The sequence below is a fragment of the Canis lupus genome, chromosome 4 (genome assembly GCF_048164855.1).
Source record: "Canis lupus baileyi chromosome 4, mCanLup2.hap1, whole genome shotgun sequence".
Lineage (NCBI taxonomy): Eukaryota > Metazoa > Chordata > Mammalia > Carnivora > Canidae > Canis > Canis lupus.
In genome coordinates this window covers 52,144,565-52,161,426 of record NC_132841.1, presented here as the reverse complement: position 1 = coordinate 52,161,426, position 16,862 = coordinate 52,144,565, and the positions used below count along the sequence as shown (strand labels likewise).

Sequence of the window (16,862 nt, the reverse complement as noted above, 5' to 3'; positions counted from 1 at the left end):
TGAAAGAACAAGAGAAGCCACCTTCCAACTCCGGTTTCAACAGGCCTGAAATCCTTCTGGAAACCCAAAGCGACTGCGCCATTGGTATCCCCAGAGAATACGAGCAACAGATAAAACTAATCCAACCCATGGAAAGAAGGGTCACTGTAGAGCTCAAACTAAGTTCTTAGTAACATCCAGGCACTGCTGCAACTTTCCTTTCTCTGTCATTTCCACGTACCGTAGAATTTGCATTCATAATTCATATTCCTGATTTTAAATCCCCACCTCTAAGGGAGCCTGTAAGAAATACTGATGCGTTTGTGTCAAAAAAAAACTTCCAAACAGTTACAGGGAAAGCACTGAGGGTAGAGTTCTTTCCCCAACAATCAGGAGGCTGCATACCTGGTTTATATGAGTTGCGAGTTCTCATGATCTCCTAATCCCCAGTGAACACTCTAGGGACACGGCTACTCCTACCAGGGTAGCCACCATTTCAATCAGACCTCCTCACACAAGTAACTCCTAATTTCTGCAATATCTAGCTGGCAAGTGCAGCCCAATGGGTACTCATAGATCCAAACAAAAGCTTGCTACAACCACTGTGTATGGGAAACTGAGGAATAGCCAGGCAGTCTACTCAGAACAGCAGACAGAAATACAAAGACACATAATGTAACACGGTATCCTGAAATTCAGAATACCAAACTTCATGATATCTCAAAGAATCAGACCTAATTCTGCCCTTATTATCTTGGGTATGTCATGATTAATGTTGCAGAAACATTTTTAAGCCATTGTCTATCAGCAATTTGATGAAAGAAAAAACTAACATCTCACAAGTAATGTTGAAAGCACCATGATTTGAAAGAAACTACTATTAGTAAACTAAACTGCACTCTAAATAAAGAAAATTACTGCTGTTAAGACATACTGTTCTGAGAATTATCGGGAAGAGTACCAAAACGCGAACACTGCCATATATAAGAAATTATTCAAGTATGCATTTGAGTAATTCTGCATTTTAATTTAACCCTTTGAAACATTAATCAAACCGTGGCTAATTATAGGAATTAAGGAATTAAACGATGGAATCTTCTAAAAGATATTATTTAAAAGGCAGTTTATACAATTACTTGTATAGATGTTTGCTTTAAAGAGGAAAACAGTTCTACTGTAATGAAAAGGGTCTTAGAAAATTAAATTAACAAGGGGGGACCAGGCTGATATGAAACTAAATTAGCATCAAATGCAAATTACAGGGTACTTAATGGTAGAAACAGGTGCAGAGAAGAACCCTAAATGAGATAAATGAATAAAACATCCCTCTCCACAAATGTGGAAGCTGACACAAAGTCAATGATATGAATAATTCAGCAGCCTCCACACTGCTGTTGAGGTCAGCCTGCCTTGACCTTTGAAACAGGAAGTAAAATTCAGTTCAAATTTGAGTGACTGGAAATATAACAGTTATTTGTTTTTTATATTAAAAAACCCACAGAATTTTCCTTAAATACAGATATAGGAAATATGCAATAGAATTACAGTTTGAACTAAAGAGACATTACATAATCAAAGTAGTTGGTAAGCACAAAAAATCGTTAGATAGGATTTTACCCAAACCATGTTTCAAAGTATGGAAATTTTAAAAACAAGACAAGTAAAACAAAGCTATACACCAGGGTGGGCTTACTGATCAAACGCCCTGTGAGAATAAATTTCTAAATTTTTACCCTCCCTTCAAATTGTTATGTTGTGTTGATGTCAATGTAAAAAATATTTTTAATTAGCCAAGTATTTTATTAATAATACAAAGTAATCTCTCACATTTGTAAGACAAAATTTCGTTAGATTTTTTAAAAAAATCTTTAAGAAGCTGTTCTTTTTTTAATCCTTCAAACCCTGATTTAATAAACATTGCAGCCCCAAAATTAGTTTATCTTATAAAATGCAACCCGAGTTCTAAAAACAAATCATTGTAATAACTGAATATCTACCATGATTTTATGTCTTTTATGCTTTTTTTCCTTCTTTGCATGCTTCAAAAGTCTTTTGTACAGTCAACTAGTGAAAGTACTTTCTTCATTTCAAATTGAATTTGGTGCTGCTAGAGATTAACATGGTATGACAACAAACCAATTTCTACAAGCGAGAAAGACAGCAAAATATATATGGTATATCACCCTCATTCTTATTTTACAGGATGGCATAAAAGATGTTTGATAATAGCAGTTATCTCTGCCCTCCAATTGGTTCTATTAATGGGACCCACAACTTGGCTATCTACCTTTCATCTATCTACTGTGCTTGTCAGATAAAAGATTATGTTGAAAGATGAGCTTAATTTTATTTTCTAGATTTAGAGAGGGTTAAAGCCACACACACACACACACACACACACACACACACACACACACACCAGCCATCTATGACAGAGCAGTGGTAAACTAGGTCTACAATATAATCACCATAGGAAGAAGTTTGAGATATGCTTCTTCTAAACCCAAGCGTTCAGCAGAGGTAAAATTAAAGATGCAAGGTGTGTTGTTTTTTTAATTATTATTATTATTATCATATCGGCCAAATCACTCCTCACTCGACATTTAATAAAGGGTGATAGACCAAACACTGCTGATTTGGGCCTTGGCGTAATGGCTGACCTGAGCAAAGGTTTGTGTACAAAGTGGCTCCCCATTAAATAGGGCTCTGTGGAACCAGCTGGTTCTCATTTTGAAACAACCGGTTTCTCTATCCCCAAGTGCTAAAGAAAATAATCCCTGCCATCTATGACTACACACTTTCACAGAGGCAGCAATGAGAATTTGATTGTGGAGATAATTAAAGTCATTCCTGGAACTTCCACGAGAAAAAAGCGGGGCGGGGGGGTGGGGGAAGAGGTGGGTCGAAAGAAAGAATAGTCAATGATAGTGTTTGAAATTAAACTATGACAAATCATGTGGAATGGAGAAAAGGGAGAAGGAGCCCCCGCCCCTCACGGAATTCAGTTGAACCAGCTCTATTTTCTTCTCCACTAGGCTGCTCCAGGGGGAGGCCCAAGATGCCATGACTCAGGGCCACAGTCCCCAGTGTCCGCCTTGGACACAGAAGAATCGAAACACAGCCTGAGAAACTCCCTATCACTGATGACACATCCTGAGGAGTTTTCTGTTTTGTTTTTTTAAGTTTCAATATTCAATAAAAGATTGATCTGAGATTGTTTTAACATTAAAAAAAGAGAGCGGGTGCGGGGGGGGGAGAGGAGGAAGAAGAGGAAATTAGACATTTGGAGGCATTCCTCTCAAACTCAAGGAGAGCTTGTGTTTTGTTTTTGTTTCGTTCCGTGCTGTTTAATGCTATGCCGTGCAGTAAGAACCCAACCTTAAATAAATGGCCTGAATGACATTCTGCTGAACCTACAGTCCCTGAACGCCTGCAGACTTCATGGGCTTTGGGGGAGAAACTAAAATACATGTCATCTGTCTGTCTACACTATCTGCCTTTACCAGGAAGGAGAGATGGACTCAATGAAGACGATTCGGGGCCTCTCAATTAACCTGATAAGTTCAGCACATCGCTCTCATGGATGGCACCTTATCTTGAAAATAGGGAGAACTTCCTTCCTCCAGTAGACGCAGGAGCCCCCTAAAGCCACAGTGATCAGCCTATCAAATGTGAGTGGCCTCTGCTTCTCCTCCCTCTTCCCAGCCAGCAGGTCAGAGAGCCCGGCAGACGCTCTGCCTGATTGGATTTTGTGTCCTAAGGACAGGAGGCAAGCTCCCGTCTGCCCAGGTGGCCTTGGAGAAGGCTGGGAAAAGGGATGCCCTGTGGGCAACTTCAAGCCCCTTCTTTCAGAGTCAACCAGGCACATGATGGGATTGAGGTGGGGGACAAGGGGGTTGGGGGAGGGAGAGAGAGGAAGAGAGTTGGGGAGGTGGGGAGAGAATTCATTAACCCTTCAATCACTGGAGTAACATGTCAATTATACCTGCCTGAGAGAAAAAGGGGTGAATTCCTCAGTCTTCTAACGTTATATAAAACAAAGACACTGCTGAACCATGTTACCCTAACACTGACTTCACATTTGGTGTAATAATGGGAATCACAAAAGTTGCCATACAAAAATAAAGCTTTCTCCCAAACTCTCTAAAATCTGCTTGTTTGCAAAGGATGCTGTGTGTCTGTGTGTGTGTGAGTGTTTTAAATTCACGTGATCGTGTGTAATAGACATAGTAGTTAACAGAATATATTCTTGAAAATGTGCTTTGTGAGAATGTCAACAGCAGGGTTTTTCACTTACTTGTCTGCTCTGTGATTTACTTGATCAATTAAATAGTTAGGCAATGAGGGGATTTGCATGGTAATCGTGTGAAGATTAACATTTTTAAGTGTAACAAATTTAATATTTTATCTTACATTTTCTGTTTCTCATCATTCTTTAATGGCAGTGCATTTTCACTTTATTGTGTAGTTATAACAAGCCTGTCTTTATGCAGAGAGATGAGCCCACCAGTTTCAACAACTGCATTTCTAGCTTTTATCCTTTCTTCCATTTCACAAAAACATACCCCAAGCACTTACTACAAGGCAGTGAGGCACTGAGCTGAGTGCTGGGGATATAGCTTCGACCAGCACACACATATCACTGCCCTCTGAGGCTTCCAGTCCACCTCCCAGAGTTCACCTGCCTCAGCAATACCGGAGGGAACTAAAATTAGAATTTCAGAGCTGGGAAGGATCTTAGTGATCTCTTCACTGCAGTCCTTATTTTTAAAAATAACATCCATCTTTGAATATGATATATGTGTCAGGTATTGTGCTAAGTACTCTCCATGTATTATCCACTTATTCCTCACCACAATCCTATGAACTACTACTCTTACCCTGGTCTTACAGATGAAGAAACTGAGGCTTAGGAAAGTTCAGTGATTTACCCACAGCCCAAGTCAACAGTGGAAGAGCTGGGATTTGATCCAAGGTGCTGTGACTCCACAGCCTGCGGTCTTAACCAATGTGCGGACTGCCTTTAGGCTGCAATATAAAGCCCCGGAGTTTGCCCAAGTTCAATACCACTGAGTAAAAGCTAAAAGGCAACTTCAATGCAGGGATCTTTTTCCTCTGATTGTGTTCCCCATCTAAAATAGCAGTCTTCTATTTTCCTTAAATCAATATATTCTTTTTAACCTTTGTTAACCTTAATTCTTTGTTAATATTCCAAATTATTGGAGGGTTTTTTCAATTCTGAGACACTGAAAGCTCCATGAGGGCAGGAAAAATGCATGTCTTAGTCACTGTTACAGCCTCAACCCTGAAAGCAGTGACTGGTGTAAAGGCTCAATAAATATTTGTGGAAAGAAAAAAATGAATGAATCCTCATCCAAGGGGACTTAGTTACTATGATAAACTTCAGTAAGGCAATTTTGCTTATAAGAAAGTCTCATAGCCATCATCACATTAGGAATAACAATCCACACAGAATACATTACGTTCAAATTGCAAGCACCTAATATGACTTCAAGCACCTAATATGTACCATGCCCTGTACTAGATCTATTAACCCTCACAACTCTTCAAAATTGAAATGACTTTTCCCATTTTAAAGATGGGAAAGCTGAACCCCCTGAAGCTCAGGTATTGGTACGTAGCAGTGAGGGGATCTGATCCTCAGTTAAAGGACTTTATGCCTTTGCCATCATACTCTGCCTTTGTCCCAGATTTCTCTTTGGATTAAGGCCTGCTTTTTCCCAATGAGACACACATTCATCTACTCATCAAAATAGATGAGGACATGAGAATTTAAATATTGTCCCAGCAATGGGTTCAATAATTTACATGTCATGCTATTATTATTAACATATTAAAAATCTGGAAAGCAAAGTGCCAAATCTCCTAAGAAAAATTGTTTAGATACAAAGGTTTGGGTTAATCCATGGACCAAGGGTGAATTATGGATACTAAGAAAAATAAGACTACATGAACTACTGAAAACAGCATTTGTTTCTTTCCTGGGCAATTGAGAAGGGAAAAAAATCAAGCTGAGATCTAAGAGATAGGATTTCTAATCACTTGCTTTGTCACTGGCAAAGTTCCTTAGGCTGCATGCCTCAGTATACCCACTGTAAAATGGAGTTAATCTGTGCCCTCACATTTGTGTGAAGAGAATTCTCTGAAATATTATAAAGGTCTCCAAAACTTTCAAGTACCATTCAGATGTGAGTGACCATGCCACTCATAACAGTCAAGGATTTTATTTGTTCTGTGTTAAGGTGTTTATAGGCCAGGATTCAGATGCTAGTCTTTAAGAGAACAATGAATGGCTAGAATAGGACACTCCCACCTCCACAGCCTCAAAAAGAATGTCAATTTTTTAAAGATTTTTATTTATTCATTCATGAGAGACACAGAGAGAAAGGCAGAGACATAGGCAGAGGGAGAAGCAGGCTCCCTGCAGGAAGCCTGATGGGAGACTCAATCCCAGGACTCTGGGATCATGCCCTGAGCCAAAGGCAGATGCTCAACCACTGAGCCACCTAGGCGTCCAAGGACTCAAATTTTTAAAGATATTCTGAAATGTACACCATTCATCTGAGATTATAATCTGGTTTTAAGAAAACACCAAGATTGTATAGAGAAACATGGCTTTGCAACATTGTCTGTAATAATTTCAAAGATAACCACCTTTCAGGGCAACTGGGCAGCTCACTGGGTCAAGCATCTGCTTTCGGTTCAGGTCATGATCCCAGGGTCTTGGGATTGAGCCTCGCATTGGGTTCCTTGCTCAGTGGTAAGTCTGTTTCTCCCTCTCTGTGTTCTCTCTCTCTCTCTCAAATGAATGAATGAATGAATGAATGAATAAATAAATAAATAAATAAATGATCTTTTAAAAATAAAAAAAAAGATAACCAACTTTCTAAAGAACTTTCTAATAAATAAAAAAGAGACCTCTCATTTTTCATCTTTGTTTTTGTCTTTGTAAAGAGTATATGTGTGTTTGTGTGTGTGTGTGTGTATGTAGGTGTGGGTGTAAAAGAAATCAAACCTGATGTGGGATGAAGGTTCTCCAAACTAACTTCCCATTTTGTGAGAAAACTTCAATAAGGCATCTGAGACTACTAAAATGGTGTTTTAAGACACTAAAAACATCAGCATACTAATAAAAGGGAAGTGTATGGAAAATAGGAGGAAACTATTGCTCTATTGAACAATAATAAATAAGTTGCAAATAGAATGATTGTCTGATATTTAGATAAAACAGGAAAAAAAAAAAGCATTAGTCAAATCATGGTTGCTCTAAGAAAGATGGAGGAGAAAACAACCTCTGACCATCTGAAAAGTTGTCAGCCTGAGTGGAGAGCACCATCCGGTGCAGGCAGAGTGCTCAGGGTACTAGCGGGGTCTGAGGCCATACGAAAAAGCAGCAGCTGATACCGTGGAGTAAAACATCCTAACATTTCCATTTGCTAACTTCCAATTCATTGATTAGAAAGACAAAAAGTTATTTCAATCCTGAAATGTCACGTCATGAGTGTTCAACACATCCCAGACAAGGGCTCTTCTGGTCTACTCATCCACCTCCCCATACACATAGTATCAATATTTGGTCAATCACGCAGCAAATGAGCAAAAAAGTTTTGGGGGATTCTTGATACTGATTAAAAGGGCTTTTTTTTTAACCATCACAAACTTTACATGAACCAAAATCTGAGAATCTTGCCAAAACTCTCCACAATCTGTATAGCAACCAGGTCTATGTTTAAAAATGCAATGTGCAATCTAATTATTATTTTCTCTTTTTTTCTCTGCCCTGGCACTGAAAGTGTTAAAGAAAACAATAAAAGAACAAGTAAGTGTACAGGGTAGGATTTACTGGCATTTACTTTTAATCTATGGTCCTTCACTCTGTAGCTTATCGGGCCTCTGTCAGTGCTTTCTCCTCCTTTATACTTCATGAGGAGCCCCCCATGCTGCTACTGAGAGACAGAGCCCAAGTGTCTATAAGCTTTTTGTCAGGTAAAAAGAGAAGAAAAAGGAAAGGAACAAGAGGAAAAGCAAAGCTAAGAGGCATCTATTAGATGTCACTAGGCTTTTGTATTCATGTCAATGATTCAGGATTAGAGTATTTGAAATAATCTTATTGAGAGGAATCAAAAGGCCCACCGAGTGAGAGGCTGCTCTGTAGCATATGGCAAAGGCACGAACAATATCTTATTAAAGATGTGTTGGCTAACACTATTACTTTATATTATATTACAAAACTCTTGTGCCTCAAACAGTTAGCGGGATGGTATAGTTACCGAGTGCCATTTTGGAGGTTATTGTGTGGGATCGAGCTATATCATTTGCCGGCGTGTCTAGTTAAGTCTTTCCAAGTAGGGTCTGCAGGCAAGTTTGGAACTGAAACGAAGCACTTCACCTTCAAAAATAAAAATCCGCAAAGCACAGCGAAGACCACTCTGTTCCCACTGAAAGTGGAGTGTAGATGGCATGGATGAAACGCCACTGGCATTCTTTTCCCTCCGAATCAGATTCATTAAGTTTGCATCATTTACCATATGTGACCCCCACACACCCTCCAATTGAAAATATGCAGGGTCTTTTTTTTTTTTTTGGCTTGATTCCCCTTCCCATGAAGAACACACACACACACACACACACACACACACAGGCAGATACACACACACACACTCAGCTTCACACTTTAGCAGGATTAAGGCAATTAAAATTCTATTACAATAAGTACTGTAACGTTAAAACCTTCATTTGCTTCTGGACAAAGGCTTGTAACTAGAGAGTTTGCGAGGGAGATTTATCTTCATCTACCCACACCTTTAAAGCCAGTAAGCAACCAAAAACAAACCTGTACTGTTCACCATATTTCATTGATTGCAATTGGAGTATTTAGGTCACTTTTATATTGTCCAGGACAGGGTAGAGTTACACAGTTTGTAAAAGGAAGGATGGGACGGACATGGGAGAGGGGAGAATGAGGAATTAGTAGTCTGTTTCAGATAATGCCTCATGCAAATTAAAATGACCAAAATACCATCTCTTTATATGAAGAAAAGTTTAAATGAGGTTTTTAAAATCTGGTCAATTCTTCTTAGAGAGTTTGATCAGGTGCTGGCAGTAGGGAGGAGTGAGGGGAATTTATCAATGGAGAGTTGCACTTGGGGAGGGTTTTGGGGTTTTTTTTTCCCATTCTAAGCAACTTCTGTTAGAAAAGTAAAAGCATATTTAATATAGTGATATGTTCTCATCACAAACTGACTATGCAAAGTTGCTAGATGACACACAGGGGACTTTGTACTGCTTTTCTGTATTTTTCAAAACTGTCACAAAAGCAAAGTTATGAGGACAAGGGATAAAAACACACACTACAAGCAGACGCCTGGGCCAGTTACACACATACACTGCTGATTCTCTGAAGCTTCGTTAAATACATTTCTTGGAAGTTGCTGCCATTACTTCCTTTACAGGAAAACCACTGTTGTTCATTATACAGTGTCTGCAGGAGTATAATACCATGTAAAAGTACTTTGCATTATGATATATTGTCAGCATATTTGAAATGCATGTTAATGTATCCTGGCTGTGTATTTGGGAATAGCTGGTAGCAAATGGAATACAGACTGCTATTAGCTTATTGTATTTGTTATTTTCCTATCACGGTAGCAAACAGCACACAAACGTACCCAGCTCATCTCATATTCAGAATGGTATTATCTGATATGTGATAAAATTTAGAATGATACTTTCTCACATAAGCCTCATCGCTAATAATCACATAGGAATTCCCACTGAGAAAACAAATGTTTAAATACACTAGGGTTAATAAACAACCATAAATTCATGCTCAATGTCAATGCTGGCTTTTCACTTTTGGAAAAATGCAAACCTCTCAATACAACAAAGAAGACAGCAATTATCCTGCCTGGGGCAATTTTAAAGGGTGAATTCTCCCTCTTTTTATTTTAACCGAGCATTCAAGGTTAGGAAATCAGATGGTATGAAGGTTTATCAAAACTCCAAGAAATGCATTTACACCTCTGGTTGCTCACGCCCCAGACAACAGTTTGTGTATCTCACAGCATGATTATCTGTAGTGGTGGGTCCTTCTAAAAACTGGGTAGAAGCCAAAATAAAAAGAGTTGAAAGTCAATGAAATGAAACTCTGACGAAAAGCCTCATTTGCAACAAAGTATATATTTCCGTAGTTGAGGACTTGATTATATGCCCCACCTTACTCTATGATAATTCTAAAGTTTTACTATTGTCTTATTATATAGGTGGACACATAATCTTATACAAATACATCAGGCCAATTTACTCAGGAAATTAGATGTTGACAAGACAACATTGGGCTTTTCTAGAAAGTTCAGTCATAGCATTTACACCTCTCAGCTTAAGAATGGATCTTAAGTAAAATTTCTTCTCTGAACAACCCTGACATGGTCAAGCTTTTCATGTGATGTGTGTCCTGTAAATTCAACAGGTAAAGTAAGCTTTGTATTACTTTCACTCCTTAACATTCTATATCAGATAATAATCATAAAGCAAATCCAACTAGTATTGCCTAAATGAAAGTGATCTAGATCTTTAGACAATCTTGGAAAAGACAAATACAGGCTTTTTTTCTTTCTTTCTTTTTTAGGACTCCCTTCGGTCAGTATGGCCTGAAGAGGAGTAATTCTAAACAAGCTAGGTTTCTCATGTTATAAAATTCATGTATATTTAAAAATGTATCACAAGGCTTACATCTCAAACACAGATATAAGGATCTTATAAATGGAAAAAAAGGCAAATCTGTTAAAGTTATAATAAGCAAATCCAAAATTTTTAGGGGTATATTAGTCAATAGGCTTTAAAAATCCATGTTTTTAATACCAGCTATGAGGAACTCCAAACTTGCAGGTTACTCAAGCACGTTATATCTCAAAAGGACTATGTCTAAATTCACATGAGACTGGAAAACATAATTTGAGGAAGAATTTCACCCTTTGTTACTTCTAGTAAATGAAAAAATGCCACTTGTTAACTACCCAGGATCCACAGTACAAGGACATGAAGAATTGGGCACTTATTTTCTCCCTTTACTTGGTGGTCTATTTCATCAGTCACACTGATCCTAAATTGAAAAACCAAAGAAACAAACAGATATTGAGCCATACCCTAACCTGCCCTACTGGAAATAAGCAAAACTAATCGGGCTGGAAACTTCAGGGCTCTCTGTAAAAGGAATCCTATGATATAATTGGGAGAAAGAAATGTTTTTGTAAGACCATCTGCATTCACCCATGTCATCGCTCAAAGATAGCTTAGTGAGTCAAAGATAGGAAAATAAAGAGTTTTGTGAAGCACAACAAGAATGGATGGTAATCCTAACTAACTAGATATGCAATAACAGCCTGCACACTTCATATGTTCAGATCAAGTATTTATAAAGAAGTTTCCATATTAAAAATGGAAGATTTTTTTATAGATTCAGAAAAACTGGGTTCCCGATTCAGACTACCCTGTGTGACTTTTGTCATTACCATCTTTTCTGATTCTTACAAAGTAAACCTAATTAAGAACCTCCCTCATTAGTCTTCCAGAAAAATTAGCACAGCTTATGCTAATTACTCCTGCAAAATTTAATAAACTCGTTGAAATGGGAATAGTCTAATGAGGTTTTATTTATTGAACTAAGATAACTCCAAGGAAAAAGGTTAGGACACAAGGATATCCAATGTGGTAATAAAACTACAATTTATTCAATTTCTAAACATGAATTTTATTGCAAACCTTTTGAATTCAAATATGAGTTACTGTGTGAATATGTTAAATCAATCTCCACCTTAATTTAATAACAGTAAGTCGGTTTTTACTTTTTTATTTTAACAACAATTACCACACATAGCCGTTTACCTCAATGATAATGAAATTTGCTCTTTTTAGTTCCTGGTCATCGGTTATTAAACATAACACATATGACTTTTTCCATGTCTACATAGCCCAAATATCTGGATCATTGGGCACATCCTGGTCTTTATAATTCTTAATCAAGCCATTTGGCATCAGACTGAAATATGACCTGGCAGTCAACTTCACACACAAACCTTCTACATTCACAGAAATTTTCCTATAAACTTTTTTGAAGTGACTTGACAAATTGTCACAAATGTAAAAAAGAATTTGGGTCATTCATGTTTTTCTTACTTTGTTGCATGCTATTATAAAAGAAGGAAGTAGAAACCCATTTTCTAAATCATGACATGCAACTGCTGATTTTGTTAATCCCACTTTTTTGATAGAATATGCCATGCTGATGTCCCCAAATCACTGGCAGCAAATAATCTAGCCAAAATTCAACACAGAAAATAGCTTACCCTGCACCATTACCGTATGACCAGAAAACCTCTTCTATCTATCCTATAAATAGTTTTCCTGAATAACCACTGCTAAAAGTCTTTTGACTGATAAAAATAGCAGTGTTCTTCCAAAATCCGAAGGACAAGCAAAGGGAGCTAAAAATTATTGGTGCCCAAAAGGTGACTTCGTGTTAAAACTATGCTAAATCCTAACACAGTGATTGCCTATACCTTCAGCTCTATAATTGCATATTGTATGCATCTTGTAAAAACAGTTACTATTGCTACTGAATGCAGGCCCCATAACCTATTTTTGCAAAATATGCAGAGATTCACATCCATAAATCTGAAAGCAAATCAAACCCTAAGCACGTAACGCAGATATTATGCAATCAGTAATATAGAATCAAATTGGAAACTATGAAATTCAAACACAGTTGCCATCATTTTTTTTTTCCTTTGCAGCAATTTTATGGAATTGAAAAATCTTTTCTATTTTGCCCTTCCTTGTGTGAGTTCTTTTCTTGTTGTTATTTTCTTCCCTCATTGTTAAAAATGAAAGTTTCACATATCAGCATAGACAGGGCTGGAGCTTTTAAAACCTTTGGCAGACTCAAGGACAAATAAATTCTGAAAACTCAGATGCAAATAAAAATAGCTAAATGGGGTTTTGCATATCAGCTGGCATCACTGCTTGAAAAGACAGTTCATGGGAGACAGTGGCAATCGCCAGCAAATAAACATATGTTGAGGCTTCTGCAGATCCACTGGGTTTCAGCCGTTTTTAAAATACTCCTCTCTTAAGAGACCAACATTGGCTACACACTGTTTTCTACTTTGTCAAACCAAAAAGGGAAAAAATGAAAAGGAGAAATGTCATGAGTAATATCTCTCAAGCCACCAACAGTATAAAGTGCATACTTATTTTGCCTAAATTGTTTGAACTACCCCAGCCAAGAAAAGGTTTTAAGTACCCTACTGGGACAGATGCTAGGCGGCAACAATAGAAGCCACACTAATGCAATCCAGGTAACACAATCCTGTTTCAAAAACACGGGCCGGGCTAATTACAGCGCTGCTGAGTCAAGTTTCTTATGCCATCGCAACCCACAAGAACAGGTCAAAATCAAATGTTATTCAAACCACAGTCATATCAACCTTCTATATCAGAGTCACGGCTTAAAACCAAATGAAGAACTTAAAAGCTTAACCCATTCACAAGCAAAAGAAGTGTTTTCATTGCGGGTGGCAAAGTACGGTTGCTTGTCATCATGTACACCAAAAGGAACTGTGCGGGAGAACAGAATGCTTATAGTTTCAAAGTTTGGGGGAATATTTGGGCTGGTCCTTTGATCAGAACACTTTCTTTTTAACAGAAGCATAAGAAAAACTTGTTTAAAATAACAAATGGTATTTCGGAGAGATGGATTTAAATAAAACAAACAGCATAAAGGTTATATTTATTTTTGACCTTTTTCATTCGAAGATTTATCTTCCATTGCAGAAAAAGGAATTACACGAATGGCGCGTCTGCTCTTGCAGACAAACATGCTATTCCAGCTCTATAGGCAGCACACAACCTCACTTCACACTAAACATCCACATGTATTAATTTTTGAATCAAGCATATTAACAACACTCGGTTATCAAGCAAGGGTGTATGTTTTGAGTGACTATTAGAGAGATGTTTAGTGAAAATACCTGATTGAAATGTAAGCTTTATAAAGCTACTTGGCAATCAAAATTGGGTTTAAGCCTGAAGAATCATATGAATCCAAATGAACAAATCAATGTTTTGACATAAATTACAATGAAGCAGTTTTTCAGTCAACTAAAAACAATAAAGTAAACCCCAAAAGGTAAAGAATTGGAAAGACAGATAGATAGGGTATGTTTGGGGTTTTGTTTTGTTTTGTTTTTGGTAAAAATCATTATTACCAAACTCAAAAGGAACTTTTGTTCAGCTGTTAATTTTCTCAATGAGGGATCAGATCAGTCCGTCTAATTTGTAAGACTCTTCCAGCTAGTGGAGGGTGCTAGCTTTTCCTAACTGACAACTGACAGTATCTATAAACCTTCCAGGCCATTTAATTCTCAATGAGTAATGCTATGTAACAATGGTTTATCATACATGTTTCCATACAATGAATTTCAATAATTAAAATGTAAAATGAATATTTGGGATGCAACTCTGCATAATATGTGCACACACCGATTCCAAATTGCACCAAACAACTAAAACAGATTTATTGTTCTACAGTGATTTACCTGGTCATGTCAGATTAGTAATATGGATCTGTTTAAAAACACAATAATTAAGACAAGCAGGATAAATTAATCAACTTACAATACAGTATGAGCTACCATCAAATGCCGGGAGATAAGAGTAGAAAGTCTTGGTTCACAGATCTCTTTAAAACTGCTTTTATGCATAAATAAAACCCTAAAATGTAGATGGATTACGTCCAACAGAACTACTGTAGCTAAAAGTGATAATGATTCAAACATTTTTCAAATAAAAGTTAAATATTTATAAGCACCCAACCACATTTCATAAATCACAAACTATTATTATTTTATTTCTGAAGCTTCCTGGCACAGCATGAGGATTGAGCCACAGAAAGTCAGGAAAGAAAAAAATATTCCTTTAAGATCATGAATCAGACACGAAACCGAAGCAATCCAAGAAAACGGGCCTCCAAAGAACATTCCATATGGTTTTCCCAGGAATCGCAAAAGCTCGGCGCAGACTAGTCATGGCCAACAGGCAAATTTCGGCCACATGCGTTCTTCACCCTCGCCCATGAGCGACACAAGGCAGGTGTTTCATTATAATGAGGAATAAGAATCCAGTGAAAGCAGAGTGGTCCCTACCTGTCAATTATCACTGGATCTGAGGGAGTCTCATTTCGGTTGCCACAGCTCTTCTTGTCACAACAGCGGCTATGGAGCAAAAGCGAAAGGATTTAGTACAACCATTACAATGTAAAATCATCATTTAGGCAGACAGAAGGTTCAAATTGCTGGGTTGCAAATGCTAGAATTACCACAAAGCCATACCTGGCAATCAACGGATCCCTGGGACAGAAAATTGTATGTGGGTCGCCTATGGGTTAATGGCCAGGCTTAACCTCTCCCTGAACAAAGAAGGAGGGAGGAAGAGAGACTCTCCTGGAGCCACACTGACAGCCCTAAGATGGGGTCTCCCCATAACTGCCCGCAGCATTGAGGAGTTCACTGTGAAATGCATTATTATTATATCTACCCAATGAGAATATTCAGGGTTGTGGGTGGCTCAAACGTTCTTCCCTCAAGATCACTCTAATTGTGTGGAACGCGTCAATAATGAGGTATGAGTGATTTCTCCCCCTCCAGTCATTCTGTATTAAATGGATTCCTTTTTCCTCTCCTTTCCCTTTCAAGGGAGATGCTTTCTTCAACCGTAGCCTGCCCAAAATCCTAAAGCTATAACGGTTTGCTTTTGAACCATCTTCATGAGAATAAAAGTACAACATAATAAAGAAGACGAAGAAAAGGCAAGATAAAACAAAGTGGACATCCACATGTTGTCTGGCTTCTATGTCCTATGCTGGCCATCATTTAAGTTTTCTGGAAGCATTATGGACAGTTGATCCAAAAGCTAGCACAGCCTTGACAGTGGATGCTCTTGATTAGGTTAGAGAAAAAGCAGCCAAGGACAAGAAAAGCACCCACTATCAAAATCCCACCCCAGCTCTGATGATAAGGCTGTCGGTTTCTGTAAAACCTGGATGCTTCCAGGCGGTGAAAAATTAAGGTTTTTCAAAAATTATCCATGATCGATGGAGAACTATCCATCTGAAACCTGTTTGCAAATAAAATATGTGTGCCTTGGTCACTCTACACCCAGGGGCACACTATAAAGGCACATGTTTGATTAGTAAAGGAGGTGAGAAAGTTATCCAAGGGTTCTACATTATGATGTGCCACCAATAAAATATGCACTTTTCTCCCTCTTTCTTACACAGGCATGTATGCACACACACGCACACGCGCACATGTGTGCGCGTGCGCACACACACATTTGACTTAGTGAATCATAGGGCCTAAATTTAGAAAGCTTCTAGAGGGAACCAAACATTGAACTGCATTTTCAGGACCCAGAAATACACTCCTGAATGGAGAGTCTTTCACCAAAGTTGGGAAGTCTCTTTCCTGACTATGACTATATCTCTGAGAAAAGAATCAGCTTCCAAATTTGGTGTTAATTCTCTTTGTCTCTCATATCTTCAGAAAGCAATAGTAAGAACTCTATCTCCTTTGTCAAAGCCCCAGCTGAACGTCACTACACCTACCTTATAGCTTTCCCTTTCTGATTCAAAGGGAACTATTTCCTTTAGCCCTAAGTTCTAATGGGACTGTGGAGATAGAAAGCACAAAGTGTCTCAATGAAGAGGCAGATGAAGAAACAAGGGAATGAGAAGTACCCTGATTGGAATGCTTGCAAAAAAATAAAAAATTAAAAACTAAACATCATGATCTTTCCACTGTGATCCC

The 16,862-nt window shown here is 38.0% G+C and overlaps 1 protein-coding gene across 15 annotated transcripts in view; it reads right to left on the bottom strand.

The window, feature by feature from the left end:
- The window catches only part of EBF1 (EBF transcription factor 1), a 393,004-nt gene that overhangs the window by 345,874 nt on the left and 30,268 nt on the right, over positions 1–16,862 (bottom strand). For all 15 annotated transcript variants that reach the window (XM_072824327.1, XM_072824319.1, XM_072824323.1 and 12 more), the window contains one exon: positions 15,201–15,269. In XM_072824327.1, the coding sequence (XP_072680428.1) occupies positions 15,201–15,269 (69 nt within the window). The remainder of the gene's footprint in view (positions 1–15,200; positions 15,270–16,862) is intronic.